Raw genomic sequence first — 19326 nt, 5'->3', positions numbered from 1 at the left:
TTTCCTTCAGTGTATTATATAAATTTAAATATAATCATTGTTCTCCACGTTAAGCTTAGCAAACCACTACAAAAATCAAGTATTTTCGAATATTATTGCTCTTGTTTTTGAAGTAAAGACCTCAAAATTCAAAATGCTCAATGCTTTTACAGTCTTTTTTCAAAATAATACAAATTTAATAGTGTGCGTGTATGTGTGGGCGTGGGTATGAGAGAGTGTATGTGTGTATGTATAAGTGTTGTTTGTTTTTTCTGCTTTTATTTTCGAAATGCTGTTGAAAACCATAAATTAGCTTGTTACTTTTGGAATGCAGCGTTCAGTGATGTGTATGTGTGTGTGCGAGTGTGCTCAGAACATTTGAAGAATTAAGGAACTAATTCAGTCGTTAGCGGTGATCTTTCTGGTGAAGAACGAGAAGCACAAATCTCAAGCATGGAAAACATTGTAAGTGGTAAAAGTCGAGAAATTTAATTGAAGATGATTTCTAGTTTTGTCCTTAATATGATTTTAAGGATGAGGATCTGACCCCTGAGCAGATTGCTGTGCTGCAGAAGGCATTCAACAGCTTTGATCACCAGAAGACTGGCAGCATTCCCACCGAAATGGTTGCCGATATTCTGCGGCTTATGGGTCAACCCTTTGACAAGAAGATCCTCGAGGAGCTCATCGATGAGGTCGACGAAGACAGTAAGTAGTTAAATTATAATCTCTAAATACTATTTGTACTCAATCTGTATATTAAACTTTTCTAAATACAATTTCAAACTTGAGTAAATTTACGCATTTTTTTAGAGACACATTTCTTAAATTTTTTTCGATGAACTTGAATAATTGAATTTTTATCGGAAATTCGGAAATAAAAGTAAGATTTTTCTGAGTCAGTAAATTCCTGAAAAATTTAAGTAAATTAACGCTTACTTTAATAAATATTCGTTCCCAATTTTTAAGAACAATTATTATCAATTATTATGGTGGATTTCAAACTTTTAATCGGAAATTCGTCTGTACAACCCTTCAAAATTTGCGATAAAAACACTTTTTAAATTTAAAGTTTTATATTTTTTTAGTGAAGAAAATGTTTTACGTTTATAAATTTTAAGAAAAAAGTAAAATTGGCTAATTTTAGGTAAATTTCAAAGTAAGATTTTATTGAGTTTGTGATCTTTAACATGATTTATAAATTGCAATTCTAATAAAGAATAATTTATATTTCGCTCAGAGTCTGGCCGCCTGGAATTTGAGGAGTTCGTTCAGCTTGCCGCCAAATTTATTGTGGAGGAAGATGACGAGGCCATGCAGAAGGAATTGCGTGAAGCCTTCCGTCTTTATGATAAGCAAGGAAATGGCTATATTCCCACTTCCTGTCTGCGTGAAATCCTGCGCGAATTGGACGACCAGCTGACCAACGAGGAACTGGACATCATGATTGAGGAAATCGATTCCGATGGCTCTGGCACCGTTGATTTTGATGGTAAGTTCGCCCCATTTCCCCATTTCCCCATTAGTATTTCGACCAATTAGCGCTTGCCGCATCTGCTAAAAGTACTTTGGCCAAAAGCCAACATCAAAGGCGGCCATGGCGACACAAAATAATCTACTCCTTCTCCATTAATCGACCACAAAAAATTTACTCGACCCCTTTTACGCAGAACAATTCAATTCTTTCCACTCGCATCTCTTGTCTATTTTTAGTATCTTTTTTTTTTAATGTATCTGTATCTATTTCTGTGTAACTGTACACTGAAAAAAGATCATCTTTTAAAATCAAGAACATTCATCTGAAATGTATTGTTCTTTAAATAAGATAATTTAAAGACCAAATAACTATTACAAATAATATATTCTTAAAGATCGCGACTCTTAAAAATCCTAAAATGTTAGGAAAGTATAAATAAGTAATATTTTATTTGAATCCAACAGTTGTCTTTTGGCGCTCTGTGTATCTGTATCTATGTCTACATCTTTTTTAAACTCTTTCAATTATTTTACAGAATTCATGGAAATGATGACGGGCGAATAAACAATACGGTTTTGAAGTTACAATATCTACTATCAACTACAAATATACATATTTATTTTTCAAACATGTTTATTTCGTAAGCTTGAATAAACACGAGTTCAATCACCCATTTCATAATAATAAACGTATTTAAAAATCATTACGTCGAATTTAGTTTGCCATAAGGAAATTAATCATTTTTTAAGAGAATATGCTGGGCATATTAAATTTAGAAATAAAATATGGAAATTAAAATTTATTAGCTAAAAAACGAGGAGTCAAACATTTTATCACTAATACATTTTTTTTATAATAATAAGAATTTTTGAAGAATAAATTTATTAAAGGTTTTTTTTTTAAATAAAACTAGTTAAAAAAATGATTATGATCTTTGAGATATAGAAATGGCCTTTTTTGTGGCATTTGTTTTCCAGACTTTTATTTGCTTCTCAAATGTTGGCAACACTGATTCGAATTGTGATTATGTTGATAATATTGCCTAAGCTTCAGTGCTAAAAATAATCCATTGTTATTATCCATAAACAACAACAGTAAAGAACAGGAACTGATTGATCTGTAGGAAAACCCAAAGAGAGAAAAACACACGCAGCATGAGATGCGGCAAACTAAAAACTTGCGACTTGCCTCATTCACTCATTGCATCATTTTGATAGTTGTTGTTGTTGATGTGACTCACGGGTTAATTAATGTCCGTAAGCATCAATTATCGACTCGGATTGAGAATCTATTCGTATGTGCATTGTGCACTTTGCATTTTGCCTATTTATGTGCTAATTTGTGTAAATTTGGCAAGACCAATGCGGCGTATGATTAATGCAGTCAGCATATCACGTATACGCATCGTTCACCTCGTTTATTACATGCGTTCAAATTCCTTGCCACTTGGCTGACCTTCTGGGTCCACAACTGAATTGTTCTCCACTCTCCACACTCCACTCTTCACTCTTTATTCTCCACGCTCCCCTCTTTCTTGTATAAAGCAAGAACAATTGAAATACTCGTTAAAATGATCAATGCATTTGTTTGTTTAGGCGTGAATGAACCCACAACCAGTTGCTGTTTATCAAAAAGAAATGCTCGACTGCAAGTTATGCTGTCTTGGTGGAACTTTGAGGTACACAGTGAACTGATATACCCGTCTCTCAACTGGATTACGTGGAGTACAAAGTTGCATGCCAACAAATGGAAGAAAAAAAACAACTGAAATATGTTGACAACATGTTGCAAATGCTCGTCTTCAATTGTTTATTTTCTGCCGTCAGTTGCCTTTCTAAATCACAATAAAAACAACAACAGCAACAAATACCAACAAAAAAAATAGCAATTCTTCAAAATGTCATGCCCAAGTTATGTGTATGTTGTTGTTGGTTAAACATTTTGCACTTGGCCATAGACAAAAAAGAAGCAATATGACAAAAACTAGAAACTAGACAAAATTCGAGTGCAACTGCCCTTTTTGTTGCAGTTGTTGTTGCCTGAGGTCACTCGGGTGTCGATGTTGATATTAAAGTTAGTTATGACCAGAGAGAGAGAGAGGTAAAAGGTTAAAGGGTCTGGTCAGCACTAGAGTTGACCGGCTTGTTACCAATACATTATTTTACTAAATTTTATATAACGTCATCTATGAGAAAATGATCAAAAGTAAATCCAAATAAAAATTAAATAAAAATAATAATATAAATTTAAATTGAAAACTGACAGGATAAATTGGTGTAAATATTAACAACTCGATTTTGGAAAAAAGGATTTTCAACCTGATTCTAATTTAACCCAATTAGGGCTTTCTAGAAACCAGAGAAACTATGTATATCAATAAATATTTTAAACAATAAATGTCAACAGGTGCTTTTAACTAAACTAAAAATTTTTATAAAAATAATTAGTTGTATATTGTAACCTAAAGACTTAAATCCAAAAATTTTTAATATAAGAAAATATATTAAATAAAAATATTAGAATAATTACCGGATGAATGGGGAAACTTTAGATATACTAGTATTTCATAGGGTATCCTAGAAACCACATAAACTTATGAACAATAAATTTTAACAATTTGTTTTAAAATATTTTCAATTTTTAAAAAAAGTTTAATTAATTATATATTTTTTATTTTTCGTTTTTAATACAAGAAAGAATTAAATAAAAATATTAGAATAATTGCACGCTTCAAAGGGTCAGCGGCAGATTTATTGACATCCGTTTCATAATGAAGCTGTAAAATTCTTTTAACAATTGCACTTGTTGTTGTTGTTTGCTGCAATTGGCAATTGGCAATTTCAATTGCATTGGAAGCGCATACAAATTTGCAATCGAATGTGATGAGATGATGGGATGAGATGAGTTGAGTTGAAATGAGAATCGTTCAGCTTCGATTGGCTTTCAATTTATGAGCGCAAAAACTTAGCAACTGGGAACTTGTTAAGTTGTTAAATTGAAGATGTACTAACTAGGAGAGTGATGATTGTTGAGTGTTTAGTGCTGAGTTGAGATTGGAATGAGAGTGTTAGTTGATCTACCAAAGTCACATTGAGCAAACGCCAACACAATGGATGTGGCCAAGAGATGTTGCTGTCGTGTCTCCCGCTGCAATTGTTTTTTTTTTTTTTTTGCCAGCTGCAGCAACAGCAGCAACTTACACACACACACACACGATTGCAATAAATGCCATAAAGTATCAAAATCTCAGCTCAGTCTCAAATCTCTGCACTTTGGGCACTTTTCCCATTTTTTTTATTGAAATAAATTCCTTTTAAAATTCAAGGTTTGAGTAAGAAAAATTTATTATACATTAGTGCAATTTTTTAATTTAATTGCAAGCAAACTTTAATTAATGTCTGGTGAATTTTGGCATTAAATAATTTCGATTGAATTTTTTTTGTGACAGCTTGATCCTGTATACTATATAGTTGTTCCTAATAAGTTTAGTTCTTATCCCATTGATTGTTTGAATATTATATATTTTATGATAAATATTAAAAGTATTAAAATGAAGTTAAAAAATTTATTAAAATAGCAGTTAATTGGGCCATCTCTGTTGCATTCCATATAAAGGATTATACCTCGTACAACAATGTAAGATATTATAACTATATAATAAATACATATTAAAAGTATTAAGATGAAATTAACAAATTTATTAAAAAAAAGAACTTAATTGGTTTTAGCTTGCAAAAAGATGTAATAAATTATAACTTTTTGATAAATTGGTTCTGAATGTAAAAAAATTAGAACAAAATTTTGATAATTATGCCCATAGTACTTTGGCTTAGTACCGGCCTTTGCCGCTGTCTCTGCCTCAGCTTGGGCAGCGTTTTGGTTCATTCCATTCCATTCGATTGCATCCGATTGCATTCGGCGCCCAAGCGATCTTGGCTTGAAGTGCATCTGTACGAGTATATAAAGCGGGAGAGACTCGGCTGCAATCGGCGCACAAGTTCCGTGACAATAGACGAGGCCACAACTCCCGACACTATAGGAGAACTCAACTCAACTCAACTTCAACTCAAATAAACACAAGCCAAACAATTAACAATTTGCTCAAAGGATTTCCAATTAATGAGAAAACAACTATTCTGTGATTTGTGAATTGTGATCTGTGTGAGTGTGTGTGTGTACGGGGTGTGCGTGAGTGTGTGTGTGTGCCACACTTCAATTTATCCTTCAAACAGACTTTAGACTCTGTCCTTGTTTATTTAAAAAGTGACTAAGCATGGAGCTGCAATTGGTAAGTCCCAAATAAAATATTCATACTATGGAAAATATTATTATTTTTTTGTATGATTCTATAGATATTAATTAATAATGTCGTAAGATGACAGTAAAATTTTCAACCACCCATAAAAATATATTATTAAAATTAGCTAAACATATGTTAAGTACATAAAAGAGTCCATAAACTTGAGTCGTAAATGTTTCTGTATTTTAAGAGATTTACGGACTTAGTCACATTAGTGATATGCTCATTAGACGCTTCTTCTTATCGCTTCTTTCTTTAAGTTGGAGACTGCAGAAGGTAAAGAAGTCTATTGGATATGTCAGCGGCTTTGACATAATAAATTTTAGTATGATCTTTTTTGAATATTTATTAGTTTTCTGAAAAGTATGACAAACTTGAAAACAATTCGGAAATTTGATTTTAATTTAAGAATTAAGCATAAATATTCTATCATTTTTAATTAAAAGCTAAAGAATGCTGAAAAGTTTTTCCACATTTCTTGAATCATTGCAAGTCTATATTTTTCATAGGATTCAAAGAATATGTCTCAATTATAGTCTTCTAGATAGGACACAGTGTAATAGATACCTCCTATTTCTATCTTTAAATTGAAATAATTATTATCTTAATACAGAAATCTCTTTATTTACTATCTAGGGTTATTAGTATGTTCCAAGTAATGTATCCGAGCAATTAAAGATATCTCATGGTTTTTTAATATTCATAGATATTTTTCTAGTACATACAATTTAGAAACAGTTTTGATCTGGTTTTAATAATAATTTAAACATTTATTGTAAATTAAGTTCTAGTTAAAATTAATAAAACATTTCTCGCATTGTGAATTGTGATTATGAAATCTTCTTGAATACGAATAATATATACGAGTATTTCCCAATTGAGATCAAATACCAAAAATATGTTTATTGTTTCCGTTCTTTGCGGCACACGCAATGCGGCAGAAACACAAAAGCCTCAATGTTGCAGCAACATGTTGGCATGCACGCCAGCAACAACAGAAACAACTGCAATGTTGCGAAAATGATTTATTCAAAACGCATAAATTAAAAGGCCATTAAAAACATCAGGCAAATCAAATGCTGCGACTTCATTGATGAAAAATCTGCAGCACGCAAAGTTGCCACATTTTGTGGCATCGTGCACGCCCCCGCCCCTTAAAAAAAGAGAAGATCAACTTGGTTTAAGGTAAAAAATAAAAATAAATGAATGCAGCGACGACCCAATTGTCAGCCCATTTGAAATTGCATCAATTATATTTGTGGCAAACAAAATTAACAATCAACAAGCAGCAGCAGCAACAACAACAACAATCGAAGGGGACTTTTTGTTGGGAGTCGATTACCTCGAACAGCAGCAGTTGGCAACAAACAAGAGAGTTGGCAACAAACAAGACATCCCAATCCCAAGATCTGGTCACGAATTGTCGGCCAGCTGAATTGAGTTGACTTTAGTTGAGGCGTTGCATGCAACACACACATGCAACACTGCCACACTATGAGAGGGGGATGACTCAAGACAACTATGTTTTTTTTTTGGTTCTTAAATGTCAAATATTTCATTATTGGCAGCTGCCTCTTAGCCAAAAGATGCTAGTATCTCAACTGTCTATGAGTTGAGATGATTGAAGCTGTCTATAAAGCTGTTGTTTCAATGGCCAATTAACTAAACGCTTTAAACTTCAACTTGACACTCGCCAGTTTGCTTACTTGTCGCAGTAGCTTGCCACTTGTCAGTTGCCTCTTGCCACAGGCGCACAGTGGGGAAAACCGACTAAGAAGGCGCCTAGTTTTATTATTATTTCATACTAATTATAAAATATATTATACAATCTATGAGTTTGGTTAGAATATCTTAAGAAACCAAAAAGTTTTTTTTTTAAGGTTTACTTGCATCCGATTGTTCCAAAAATGATGAATATAGTAAAAACTTTACAATTTTCTAGTATTTCAAACTAAGCAAGTCATTTGAAGTGTGATCTTCCACCTCAAACTTGACCGATTTGCAGGTCAAATTTTCAAAAAGCCGCCTTATTGCATAATCTAATTGTCTCAGCTACGTTTTGTAAAAGTTTCAGCTTTCTAAGTCCAACGGCTTGGTCTCCACAATGCTCAGTCTGTCAGATAGTCAGGACAATGAGTTTTATAAAGGTAGATGTTATATTTATTTTATTTATATCGCCCAATGTAGAATTTACCTATTATGGAAATAGTCGCTCTTCTTTTATAATATTCTTTTTTGTTCTTTTGAAGTATTTAATAAAAATTATGTAATTTAAAAAATGTCTAAGTATAATGTTCTCGTTGCATATGCATTGAACTAATGGCTCAAAACTTTGAATAAATACAACCTTATTTAGTCTTTTCCACTGTGCAACGCTCACTTAACCTTCCAGGGGCTGTGCAACCAAAGGCAACAAGTTGTGGCATCTGCCAATGGCTTCTCAATTGTTCACACGCTGTTGTTGTTGTTGTTGCAACTGCTGCAACTGCCTGTTGCATCCACAAATACCAGAGTTCGTTGCAATGATGCTGATGATAGTCTAATAGTTGTCTTTAGCTGCATTTAACAACAATAATAACAATAAGAGCGCTAATAATCCAAATGAAAAACGTGATCGCATTGTAAAAATGCCAACGTTTTTCCAAGTTTTCAACACACACACACACACAAGTATAGGGTATTACCCAGCTAAGTATTTCATTCATAAAGCGACAGCAGCTACCTCAGCTGTCTGTCTGTCGTGTGACATGTTTTACATGTGCCTCACCTGCACCTCACCTCACCTGTCTGCAAATGAATCAATGATTCATGATTTATTGCCCCAATAAACGAATCGCCTTAATCTTTTGATGTTTACCGCAGTAGTAGAAGTAGAAGAAGACACTGGATAAGAAAAGTGGTAAAAACTTGTCTTTGCTTTGCACCACATTTTAAGACTAAAATGTCACAATAGATGCTGCTGATTGTGAATTGTTTTATCAAAAGAACATCAAACTTCCATAAATATCTAAACTCAACCTATTTTTAAGAATGTCACTTTCATCATGGTATATCCAAATTGAAAGAAAATTTTGACTTGTAAAGTTGCTAGGTCCAAGGTCTGTCCAACTTTTTAATGTCATAACTTTACTAGAAATAAACCGATCTATCATCCAATTTTCCATACCCCTTGAAATTTTTCGAAAACTTTGATCTCTCATAACTTTGTCAAAACTCAACCGAATTTCAAGCGGATTGTCATTTTGATCATGATTTTGCCTCTTAATTGATTCTGCATTTAAATTTTGTTGTTCTAGAAATTTTAATATTTTTCGACCACTAAGCCATCTATCATCCAATTTTCCATACATACCCCTTGAAATTTTTTAGAAAACTTTGATCTCTCATAACTTTGCTAAAACTTAACCGATTTTTAATCGGAATGTCATTTTGATCATTATTTGGTGTCTAAAATGATTCTAGATTTAAATTTTGTTGTTCTAGAAAAGTTGATATTTTTCGACCACCAAGCTATCTATCATCCAATTTTCCATACATACCCCTTGACATTTATTAGAAAACTTTGATCTCACATAACTTTGCTAAAACTTAACCGATTTTTAATCGGAATGTCATTTTGATCATTATTTGGTGTCTAAAATGATTCTAGATTTAAATTTTGTTGTTCTAGAAAATTTAATATTTTTCGACCACCAACCCATCTATCATCCAATTTTCCATACATACCCCTTGACATTTATTAGAAAACTTTGATCTCTCATAACTTTGCTAAAATTTAACCGATTTTTAATCGGAATGTCATTTTGATCATTATTTGGTGTCTTAAATGATTCTATATTTAAATTTTGTTGTTCTAGGAAATTATATATTTTCGACCACCAAGCCATCTATCATCCAATTTTCCATACATACCCCTTGACATTTATAAGAAAACTTTGATCTCTCATAACTCTGCTAAAACTTAACCGATTTTCAATCGGAATGTCATTTTGATCATTATTTGGCCGCAAAAATGATTCTGCATTTAAATTTTGTTGTTCTAGAAAATTTAATATTTTTCGACCACCAAGCCATCTATCATCCAATTTTCCATACATACCCCTTGAAATTTTTTCGAAAACTTTGATCTCTCATAACTTTGCTAAAACTTAACCGATTTTTAATCGGAATGTCATTTTGATCATTATTTGGTGTCTAAAATGATTCTAGGTTTAAATTTTGTTGTTCTAGAAAAGTTGATATTTTTCGACCACCACGCCATCTATCATCCAATTTTTCATCCCTTGACATTTATTCGAAAATGAATACCACCTTTTCCGGATGGTATTGACGAAAGCAACATAAAGGGTTAAAAAAATAATATATTATATATGTATATATTGAGAAAATTGTTACCACATTCGAATCTGGATATTGACTGATCATTTTTGTATAGTGTGTTTACCATTTCAAAATTACATTACATCAAAAGGCTGACTAACTTCAAACTGTCATAACTTAATCAAAACTAAACCGATTTTAAGCGAAATGTAATTTTGTGCATGGCTTTAATTTGTTCTGCAATTAAGTTACGTTTATATACGATACTTAAAATGTTTCGACCAGTTCGGATAAATTCCATAAAAAAACTTCTAGCTCTCATACAGTTTTCCGCCGATTTTCGTAATTTATACTTTCTTTGGGAAACTTAATTTTCTTTCTATAATATTTCATTTTGGCGGGTTCATTCAGGTTGTTGGCTTGTGAGCCGCCCGAGGAAAAACGTGCATCATGATGGCATACAGACTCGATTCTCGTATTTTTGTTATCTCGTTTTGGGGGAGTGCTGTGCAGTGTGCAGAGGCCCCACTGAATCTTTGCCATGCACTGCTGACCCACTGACGGCACCACATTGTCTGCCCGCATCACTGAGTCCAGCAATGTTTAGCATAAATTAACAGTGCCCAGGGAACGAGAGAAACAGAACCGGTATTAAAATTTCACCGTTTACGAAAACTAAATACTACAGTAACATGCATTACACAAAAATGTCTATTTTAGTCAAATTTCGAGGAATTTTAGTTTTGTCACATTTTATTTCACGGGACAAGCCCCTATTATTAACCACTTATATTATGCCTGTGGTCCTGCTTTTTACTACATCCAATAAACTTATATAGGAGTCGAAGACATAATATTTAAAAGATTAATTGTAGCTTTGCTGTTCTAAAAAAACTGAGAGTGCAGTGAGTGTCTGCGTGTGATGTCTCTCAAGAGTCTTGGTTCAAGCCTAATCACCTCCATTGACACAGACTCACACATACCAGAGCATGGTGAATAAAGTAATTGATGGTCTCGTCGGCAGCCGAAGCATTAAGCTAAGGGAATAATTTTGCCGACGAGACCCTCATATACTTATATCATCATACACCAGAGCTACTTGATAACAGCCTCTGCTGTAATTTCACTCTAGCAGATTGTCCAACACTAGTTAGTTTCACAATATAAGTAACCATCAAACATAGTTGCCACCTTACAAAACAAATATGAAACAAAAAAATGTTTAAAAAAAAAGCCAAATTCACTTAATTACAAAAGTATATAAAACTGTTTGTCCTGACTGACTGACTGATCTTCGTGCAGAAGATCACAACACAGTTCAGAAAATTTTATTATTATATATATTTTTATTTAGTAATTAACTGAAACAATTTACCTCATTAATTATTTAGTATTATTATCATTATTTAATTATTTTTAACTAATTATAATTATTATGTGCAGGCTCTGGTGGCGATCCTCTGTACGCTGTCGCAGGCAGCGAGACTGGATAACAAATATCTGCCCCCGCCAGCGAATGCAGCAAGTGCGGGTGGCGGAGTTGGAGGAGGACTACAAGGTCCAGGAGGCGGTGGTGGTGGTGGTGGCGCGTTTGGAGGCGGCAACAATGGCCTGGGCGGCATCAATAATGGACTGGGTGGCTTCTCGGGTGGAGGTGGACCAAGCAGACCCAGTGCACCCTCGGCCCCACGTCCAACTTCCGGGCCATCCGCACCAGCAGCACCACCTGGACCGCAAATCCCAATCTTGTCCTTTGTCAATGAGAACGATGGCGATGGCAATTATCGGTTCAGTTACGAGACGGGCAACGGCATCAAGGCCCAGGAGGAGGGCACGGTGAAGAACAAGGGATCCGAGAACGAGATTCCATCGGTAATGGGATCGTACACGTACACCAATCCTGAGGGTGAACTCGTCGAGATCTCCTACACCGCCGATGAAAATGGGTTCGTGCCTTCCGGTGCTGCTCTTCCCACTCCACCACCCATCCCGGAAGCCATCGCCAAGTCCCTGGCCGCCCAAGGCATTTCTGTCCTTCCGGGAGGTGGGTACAGTGGTGGCCCTGGTGCTCCTGGTGGTCCAGGTGAGTCTATTCGTCAAATATTAATAAACGTGTGGATCTAACTTTCTTTTCTCAGGTGGTGCTGGAGCTGGTGCCGGCGGATATGGAGGTGGTGGGGGCGCCGCTGGTGCTCCTGGAAGTGGTGGATTCGGTGGTGGCGCAGGAGGTGCCGGAGGCTATGGAGGTGGTGCTGGTAGAGGAGGTGCTGCAGGAGGAGGCGGTGCTCCAGGCGGAGGTGGTGCTGGAGGATTCGGTGGAGGTGCAGGTGGTGGAGGAGGTTATGGAGGTGGTGCTGGTAGAGGAGGTGCTCCAGGAGGCGGCGGTGCTCCAGGTGGAGGTGGTGCTGGAGGTTACGGTGGTGGAGCAGGTGGCGCTGGAGGATTTGGAGGTGGTGCCGGTCGCGGAGGAGGCGCTGGAGCAGGTGGCGGTGCAGGTGGCGCTGAGATTCAGTGGATGCTAGGTAGAGAGCTCAGGATGAGGTAGCCCGAGATTGGAGAGCCAGTAGGATGCAGGAACAGAGTGCAGGCAGAGTGTGCTGGAGAGATTTAGTGTAGTGCTGGCAGAGAGGCCCAGGAGGCAGTGCTCCAGTGGAAGTGGTGCAGGTGGATTCAGTGGATGGATGAGAGCTATGAGTGGTCCCAACAGAGAGAGGAGAGCTCCGAGAGTGCGCAGGCAGATATAGCAGTAGCGCTAGTGTGCTGGAGATTTGGAGAGTGAGTCCAGTCGAGAGTTACCAGGAGCTCAAGTCTGGTCCAGAGGAGATGGAGCAGAGTGGCAGTGCAAGTAGCGCTGGAGATTCAGTGGAGGTCCCAGTGGATCTCAAGATGCGGAGATTTGGAGGTGAGTGCCAGTGGTGGAGAGTGCAGGCAGGTGGCAGTGCAGAGTGGTGCTGGAGAGTGAGTAGTGCTGAGTGCAGGAGGCCAGTGCTTCAGGGAGGTGTTGCAGGATCAGTGGAGTGCTGTGGTGCAGGAGGATTTGGAGGTGGTGCCGGTCGCGGTGGAGGCGCAGGAGCAGGTGGAGGTGCAGGTGGCGCTGGAGGATTCGGTGGAGGTGCTGGTAGAGGAGGTGCCCCAGGAGGAGGTGGTGCTGGAGGATTTGGCGGTGGTGCCGGTCGCGGAGGAGGCGCGGGAGCAGGTGGCGGTGCGGGTGGCGCTGGAGGATTCGGTGGTGGTGCTGGCCGGGGCGGCGCCCCAGGCGGAGGTGCTGGCGGTCCTGGCTCACAATACATTCCTCCACCAGCTGGGGGAGGACGTGGTAACGGCGAATTTGATCCACAGTCGGGCTATATCTACTAGATACTTTAAGTTGGATAGATAACATCTCAATAGAACACACTCTGCCGGAAAATACTCTTAGATCAAGTAGAACTTAAGAGATCCCAGATATTCGATGTAATACCTTAAATACTTTTTAAGCTACCCAGATCCCAGATATTCGATGTAATACTTTAAATACTTTTTAAGCTTCCCAGACGTTAAGTGAAAATTTGTGGGCTGTTCTCAAAATTATGATCTACTCGTATGTATAAGAAGAAGGTAAAGAAAAAGATTTCAGGTTTTCGAATTAACAATAAATGTTTCTAGTGGCATCTAAAAATGGCTATTCTGTTTTCTTAATTGTTTGTCAAATTATTACTTAAAGAACTATATTGTGGTCAGGAAAAATAATGTGGCATACTTTTGCGCAGCTATTATTAGTTTGCTTGCATACTTTTAACCAGGTCATTAATAATAAGTAGTTCGTAATTCTTACAAAAGAGGGCGAGTGCTATTGGAAAATACATGTCTCATTATAGTGCATACTTTTAAGAGACCAGTTTAAAATGCGTAGTTCGTTATTCGTACAATAGCTGGCGTGTTCATAAACTGTATTTTTTGTGAAGTCGTGAGCTTAAGTATTTGTAATTGAATTGATTAAATGCTTTTGCGCTTATATTGGAAAATACTTTATTCATTATACTGCATAGTTTTCAGCGTAGTTTTCAGCATTGAAAAATTTAATTTAAAAAAAAATAAAAAATTATATCAAAAAAACAAGAAAATTCTAAAAAAAATTATGCAAAAATGAGTCTATGATAATATAATATATAACATAATGTATGATAAATAGACAATAAAACAAAAAGTTGTGTTAGTTTTTCATGGGCATGTATTTCATGCATTTGAATGCGACTAAATCGACTAATTCTAATTCGCCATTAATTCGATTTGGAATTATTTAAAACAAACAACACAAATATTAGATTAAGTGGTTTTCGGAAAGTTCTCAGATGACTTCTTAAAGCGTCTGTTGTACTGATTATATCCAAAGGGATCCACCAGCTGATTTGGTCTGCCTCTCAACTGCTGAGTGATTAATGCCTGTTGCTGTTGTTGTTGTTCATTGCGCTGATCCTTCTGCTGTTGTTGTTGTTGTTGGTTAAGATTCTGTTGTTGGTTAGGATTCTGTTGTTGGTTCAGATTCTGTTGCTGTTGTTGTGGTGTTAAATTGCTGCCAAGCTGTTGACCAAACTGACCAGCATATTGGCCTGGCAAATTACCCGAATTCAATGTATTAAAAGGTTGCTCCGGTTGATATTGTCCGGAATTCTGAAAGCTGCGTTGTTGTTGTTGTTGTTGTTGCTGCTGTTGGAGTGGCGTCAATTGTTGACCAGGAGCAGGACGAAATGCCGATGTTGCCGCTGGCAGCTGCCGATATGGCGTCTGATAGGGATTCAAATTGGGATTCAGCACACCCTGTTGATAGGGCTGTGCGCCCGCAAAGTATTGGGGCGTGGTCGGTATGCCAGTACCCTCCGCTCTAAAACCGTTCTCATCCGCAATATACCGCACGGTAATTGGCGTTCCCTCAGGCGAGGTGTACGAATATGAACCCTGAATGACCTGGAAATAGTTTAATAAATCAGCTAAAAATGTACAAGTATCTATAAAAATCTTATGTTCATTTTGAATATATTGATCCGCTCAGAGCGCGCATCTCTGATTGGCAAGAACTTGCATAGGGCATTGAGCGTTTGTGGAACTTGTGGATCCTATGTGAGTGTGAATGTGTGCGCTCGACATTTTCTATTGCCACCTGCTGTGCATTTCGCCTGGTAGATTTCTTCTTATTTTCGATTTTTCTGGTCTTTCGCAAAGTCAAGCCCCTTCATCAAATAATACAACTACGATTATTGGCTACGCCCATTCTGATTTATTAATTTGTTTTGATTCTTGATTCGTTGTTAATTTTCAACAGTTTTGCCTTGGAGTTTTTTGTTTATAATTTAAAAATGTTAGCACTTTTAATAATTATTAATAATTAATAATAAGTTATTAAAATTAGAGCTGAGTTGTGTTAAGAAGCTCGATTGATCTTGCAAAAAAATACTCGAGTTAAAGAAGTTGATAATCGCTATAGCGAATATCGAGTTGTCGGTTTTTCGATGCGTTTTCGCATCACTAAAATATTAGAATTATACAAGGATTCAAGTCAACTCACCTGCGCCTCGACTCCTTCGCCATAGCCCAGGTTCTTGACATAGCCCTGAGCCTGAGCCGTGGTGCCATCGGCAGTTGCGTATCCGTAGGAGAAGCTTCCGTCCAGGTTGAGTTCGTTTTGATAGGCCGTTATGGGGACGTAGTTCTGCTGCTGACTGTACTGATTATATCGATAGGGATTCTGTACGGCAGCCCCAAGTGGAGTGATGCCTGGCGTCAGTGGATTGAGAGGGTTGAGTGGATTGAGGGGATTTAACGGAGTACCCTGAGCCGGAAAGATGCCTTGTCCCGGCGCCTGTTGTCGCTGCCGTTGAAAGGACGACTGCTGTTGCAGCTGCAATCCTTGTTGTCGCTGCTGCTGGAACGGAGCCTGCTGGAAGGGCTGCTGGAAGGAAGCACTGGGCAGCTGTGCTCGCCCAGCGGCGATCAGCGCCAGCCACAATACAGGATACACTATGCACTGGCAGAAATAATAGTAAGTAAGGGTAAGAAATGGAAATAAGGAGAGCGCAAATTGAGAAATTCAACATTCAGAATACAGCGAATAATTAGAAAATATTTACTTTATAAATATTAGGAAGGTAGATTTGACTTCTTAAAATCTTCAACTAATTTCTTATTCGAATGGATAATTTTGCAACCATGTTAAAAAAAAATATATAAAATAGCATTTGAATGACGGAAATAAAGAAAGCGCAAATTATGAAATTTAAAGTCAGTCGTACAAATCTGAAATTTTGAGATATTATAACTTAGACAAATTCGAACTGCAATATTTCATAAATATTTAAAATAATACCTTTGACTTTTTTAAGTCTTACTTTAAATTTCTTTCGAATTGTTATATACATTTAAATTTTATTTAATAAAATATTTTTGATTTTCTAATTTTGTTTCTTAGTTCTGATTTTCTATTTGTTGCAATTATTATAGGAAATCGTTTAGATTTGGGACTGATTTGTTGTTGTTTACCCGCATCTGCCGCACACTGCACTTGGATGGCATTTAATCTGTCGTTGTTGTTGTCGTTGTCACTTTCGACGTTGTCATAAATCTCACAAAACGTTTAACAAATTACACGCTCGATAAATCTGACGTTTCACTTTCGCACTGAGTTTTGACTGTGTCTGTGACTGTGATGGGAAGGAATGGAATGGAAGATGATGTTGCTGCTGCCACTAGAACTAGCCGATTGACGTGCAACGACTGCAACTGCCTCGGATCTCGGGAGCTCTATTTATACGAGCTCTGTCTATTCCGAGAGCTGAGCAGACAAGCTCACAAATTCAATAGCCCAAGCTCAAGCCCTAAAGCGCAGCTCGATCATAAGAATCTACGGCAACAACGGCAGCTACGGCGCCCAGCGGCATCGGCGGCACTTCCTGTGCACTTGCCACATGCCACTTGCCACATGCCACTTGCCTCTTGCCACTTGCCCATATCTGAGCATCTGCACGGCAACTGTTGGCGATCTTGATTTTGATCTTGTTGTTGGACTTTAGAAGATGGCTTGTAATTTATCTACGACTCGCGAATACGAATCGTGTTAACAGCATACTTGCCACGTTGCACAGTGGCAAAAATTACCAAATTAGCTAAAATTAATTACAATTTTTGTGCCATAAATATGATAATTTTTTTTAAATTTAAAAATGGATACTTTCAAAGCAACATATATTTCTGCTGCCTCAAAGAACTAACAAAGGTTCGTTTTATTTTTTTATTTTATTAAATTGAATGTACTATGGAATATTAAAATTTTATTCGATTAAAATTAGATTTTGTGGCTTAAATTAGCTTGTGTAATGAAATTGTAAAACTTTAACAAAAAATTATATTTTCTATAAATCTTTATAATTATTACTTATGTTTAATTTTAAGGTGCAAATTTAAAAAATAAAAACAAGTTTCTCCCAAATATAGTTGCAAAAGACAAGCTTTATGGTGTGTATCTTTTGATATCCAACGCTGATCAGTTTTCTTCTTCTTTCTGTTGCAAATAAATTTTTAATTAATACAAAAAATCTAAAAGATCTTTATGACTTACATAAAATACATACAAAATGCACATACTATATAAATGTTAGGAAATTTAACTCTTTTTCCCACTGTACTGATGCCGGTAGCTGGTTGGCAGCTTTATTGGTTTTTTATTGGCCATTGACAGAAGGACAAACAAATTTGTTAGAGAACTTGATAGTTTCAAGCTGGCATTGCCATGCTTGAGTTTTTCCGTCGTTTTCCCGAGTAGCTATAAGTATATTTATGATGTTGCATGCAACAGATACATGCCACTAGATACAGATACATTATCATCGTATGCAAATGCCAAATACTTTTTTGTGCGTCTTTTGTTCTTAAGGTGTTTATGTGAGTTATGGCACCAGTAGATTTTTAGATTTTTGGGCTACTGGGGCGTATACGCAACTCGCAACTTTTCCCCATAGTCAAGGTTAGACCCATACAGAAGAAAACTAAATTTAGTTCACTATAAGAGATTGCATGTTCTTCACTCATTTATTAATTACGAGAATTATCTATAAGAAGTCAGATTCAGATTCAGATACCAGACAACTGAAGGGTTGAACATAATGCATTGTTGTCTCCATTGTTAGTCGATTTGTCAGTTCATCATTTGTCATTCGTCATACTTCGAGGCGTTGGCCTGCACTGTTCTGTTCTGTTCTCTTATGATTGCAATAAGTCATTTTTTTAACTACTGCCTTGCCTTCTCTGACTCGACTCGATTTTCACATTTGTCATGCGTTCTGGTTTGCATTTATAACCTGAACATACCTATTTTTATGTACTCTCCGTTGCCTAATTGAATGTGTTAATTTTTATGAGGTTTTTCATTTCAACAAGTTCATAACTACTGTTGCTCATGGCCATGTCCAAAAAGTTCCATGCGCATTTCACATGCAGCTAAAATTAATAACAATTTAAAATTTACATTAACAGTTCTGTTATTTTAGGTGTGTTAGCTACAGCCACTGATTTAATTTGATATGTTTAAGTATGAATTTTAAATTCAGACTAGAACTATGCCTTAATATTTGTGGAAATTTTAAGTTAAGCACAAAAGTATGCCATATAAAATTTAATTTATTTTTGAATTCATTTAGGCAACATCAACATTTGAATGCGCTTCGCTCAATCAACACTTGACTATGTTTATTCAAGATTTTTTAAATCTAAGCAAATTTCTCTATGATATATTAAGAGAAGTCAAATTCATTACAATTAACATAGACAAGGGAAAGATTATAAAACAGAAATGTTTAAACACTTTGGCATTTTTTGCAATATGCGATATTTATGCAAATTTTAACAAGATAAAGGTAAATTTAAATGTATATTAATATTATAAATATAACATAAAAATTAATATTTTAATATCTGTTCGTATTTAGTAACTGTCCAGTATAAAATTCAAATGCAAAACCTCACTATTTAAATGCTGCTTAAATAAATCATCCAATGACCCTCAATATTTATGTTATTAATTATTGTAAATATTGAGCATATATTTTGACACAACTAATGGAAAAATATAAATTAAATAATGAATGAATTTATGTCTTGCACTTTGCAAGTGCATCTTCATTAAATATACGCAGTGTAAGATACGCATTAAATAATGTATAGCAGTTTGGAATTATACTCTATCTGCATTGCATAAGGTTATTCGGTTGTTACATCAAATTGA

At 36.2% G+C, this 19326-nt stretch overlaps 3 protein-coding genes across 5 annotated transcripts; 2 read left to right on the top strand and 1 right to left on the bottom strand.

Moving 5' to 3' along the window:
* The first annotated feature begins 313 nt into the window (after window positions 1-313).
* LOC117785603 (troponin C) lies at window positions 314-2140 on the top strand. Its single transcript, XM_034623700.1, has 4 exons — window positions 314-444; window positions 513-687; window positions 1220-1471; window positions 1992-2140. Exons 1-4 carry the CDS (start codon window positions 433-435, stop codon window positions 2018-2020), a joined length of 468 nt encoding a protein of 155 aa, XP_034479591.1. The 5' UTR covers window positions 314-432; the 3' UTR covers window positions 2021-2140.
* Window positions 2141-5450: 3310 nt separating this feature from the next.
* On the top strand, window positions 5451-13736 carry LOC117785160 (glycine-rich cell wall structural protein). Of its 3 annotated transcripts, none has more exons than XM_034623069.1 (4): window positions 5451-5744; window positions 11520-12159; window positions 12215-12415; window positions 13111-13736. In XM_034623069.1, exons 1-4 carry the CDS (start codon window positions 5730-5732, stop codon window positions 13431-13433), a joined length of 1179 nt encoding a protein of 392 aa, XP_034478960.1. In that variant the 5' UTR covers window positions 5451-5729; the 3' UTR covers window positions 13434-13736. The 3 variants fall into 3 exon arrangements, with proteins under 3 accessions (XP_034478960.1, XP_034478958.1, XP_034478959.1); XM_034623067.1 differs by having other exon boundaries at window positions 12215-12565; window positions 13159-13736; XM_034623068.1 differs by having other exon boundaries at window positions 12215-12571; window positions 13165-13736.
* Window positions 13737-14268: 532 nt separating this feature from the next.
* On the bottom strand, window positions 14269-16783 carry LOC117785161 (mediator of RNA polymerase II transcription subunit 12). The gene is made up of 3 exons (XM_034623070.1): window positions 16590-16783; window positions 15619-16077; window positions 14269-15020 (listed from the first exon to the last, which is right to left on the bottom strand). The coding sequence occupies exons 1-3, from the start codon at window positions 16620-16622 to the stop codon at window positions 14382-14384; spliced, it is 1131 nt and encodes a 376-aa protein (XP_034478961.1). The 5' UTR covers window positions 16623-16783; the 3' UTR covers window positions 14269-14381.
* Between the last annotated feature and the right edge of the window lie 2543 nt (window positions 16784-19326).

Source organism: Drosophila innubila (genome assembly GCF_004354385.1).
Source record: "Drosophila innubila isolate TH190305 chromosome 2R unlocalized genomic scaffold, UK_Dinn_1.0 1_C_2R, whole genome shotgun sequence".
Lineage (NCBI taxonomy): Eukaryota > Metazoa > Arthropoda > Insecta > Diptera > Drosophilidae > Drosophila > Drosophila innubila.
Note: the sequence above shows the minus strand (reverse complement) of the source record. Positions and strands in the feature narration are given on the sequence as shown.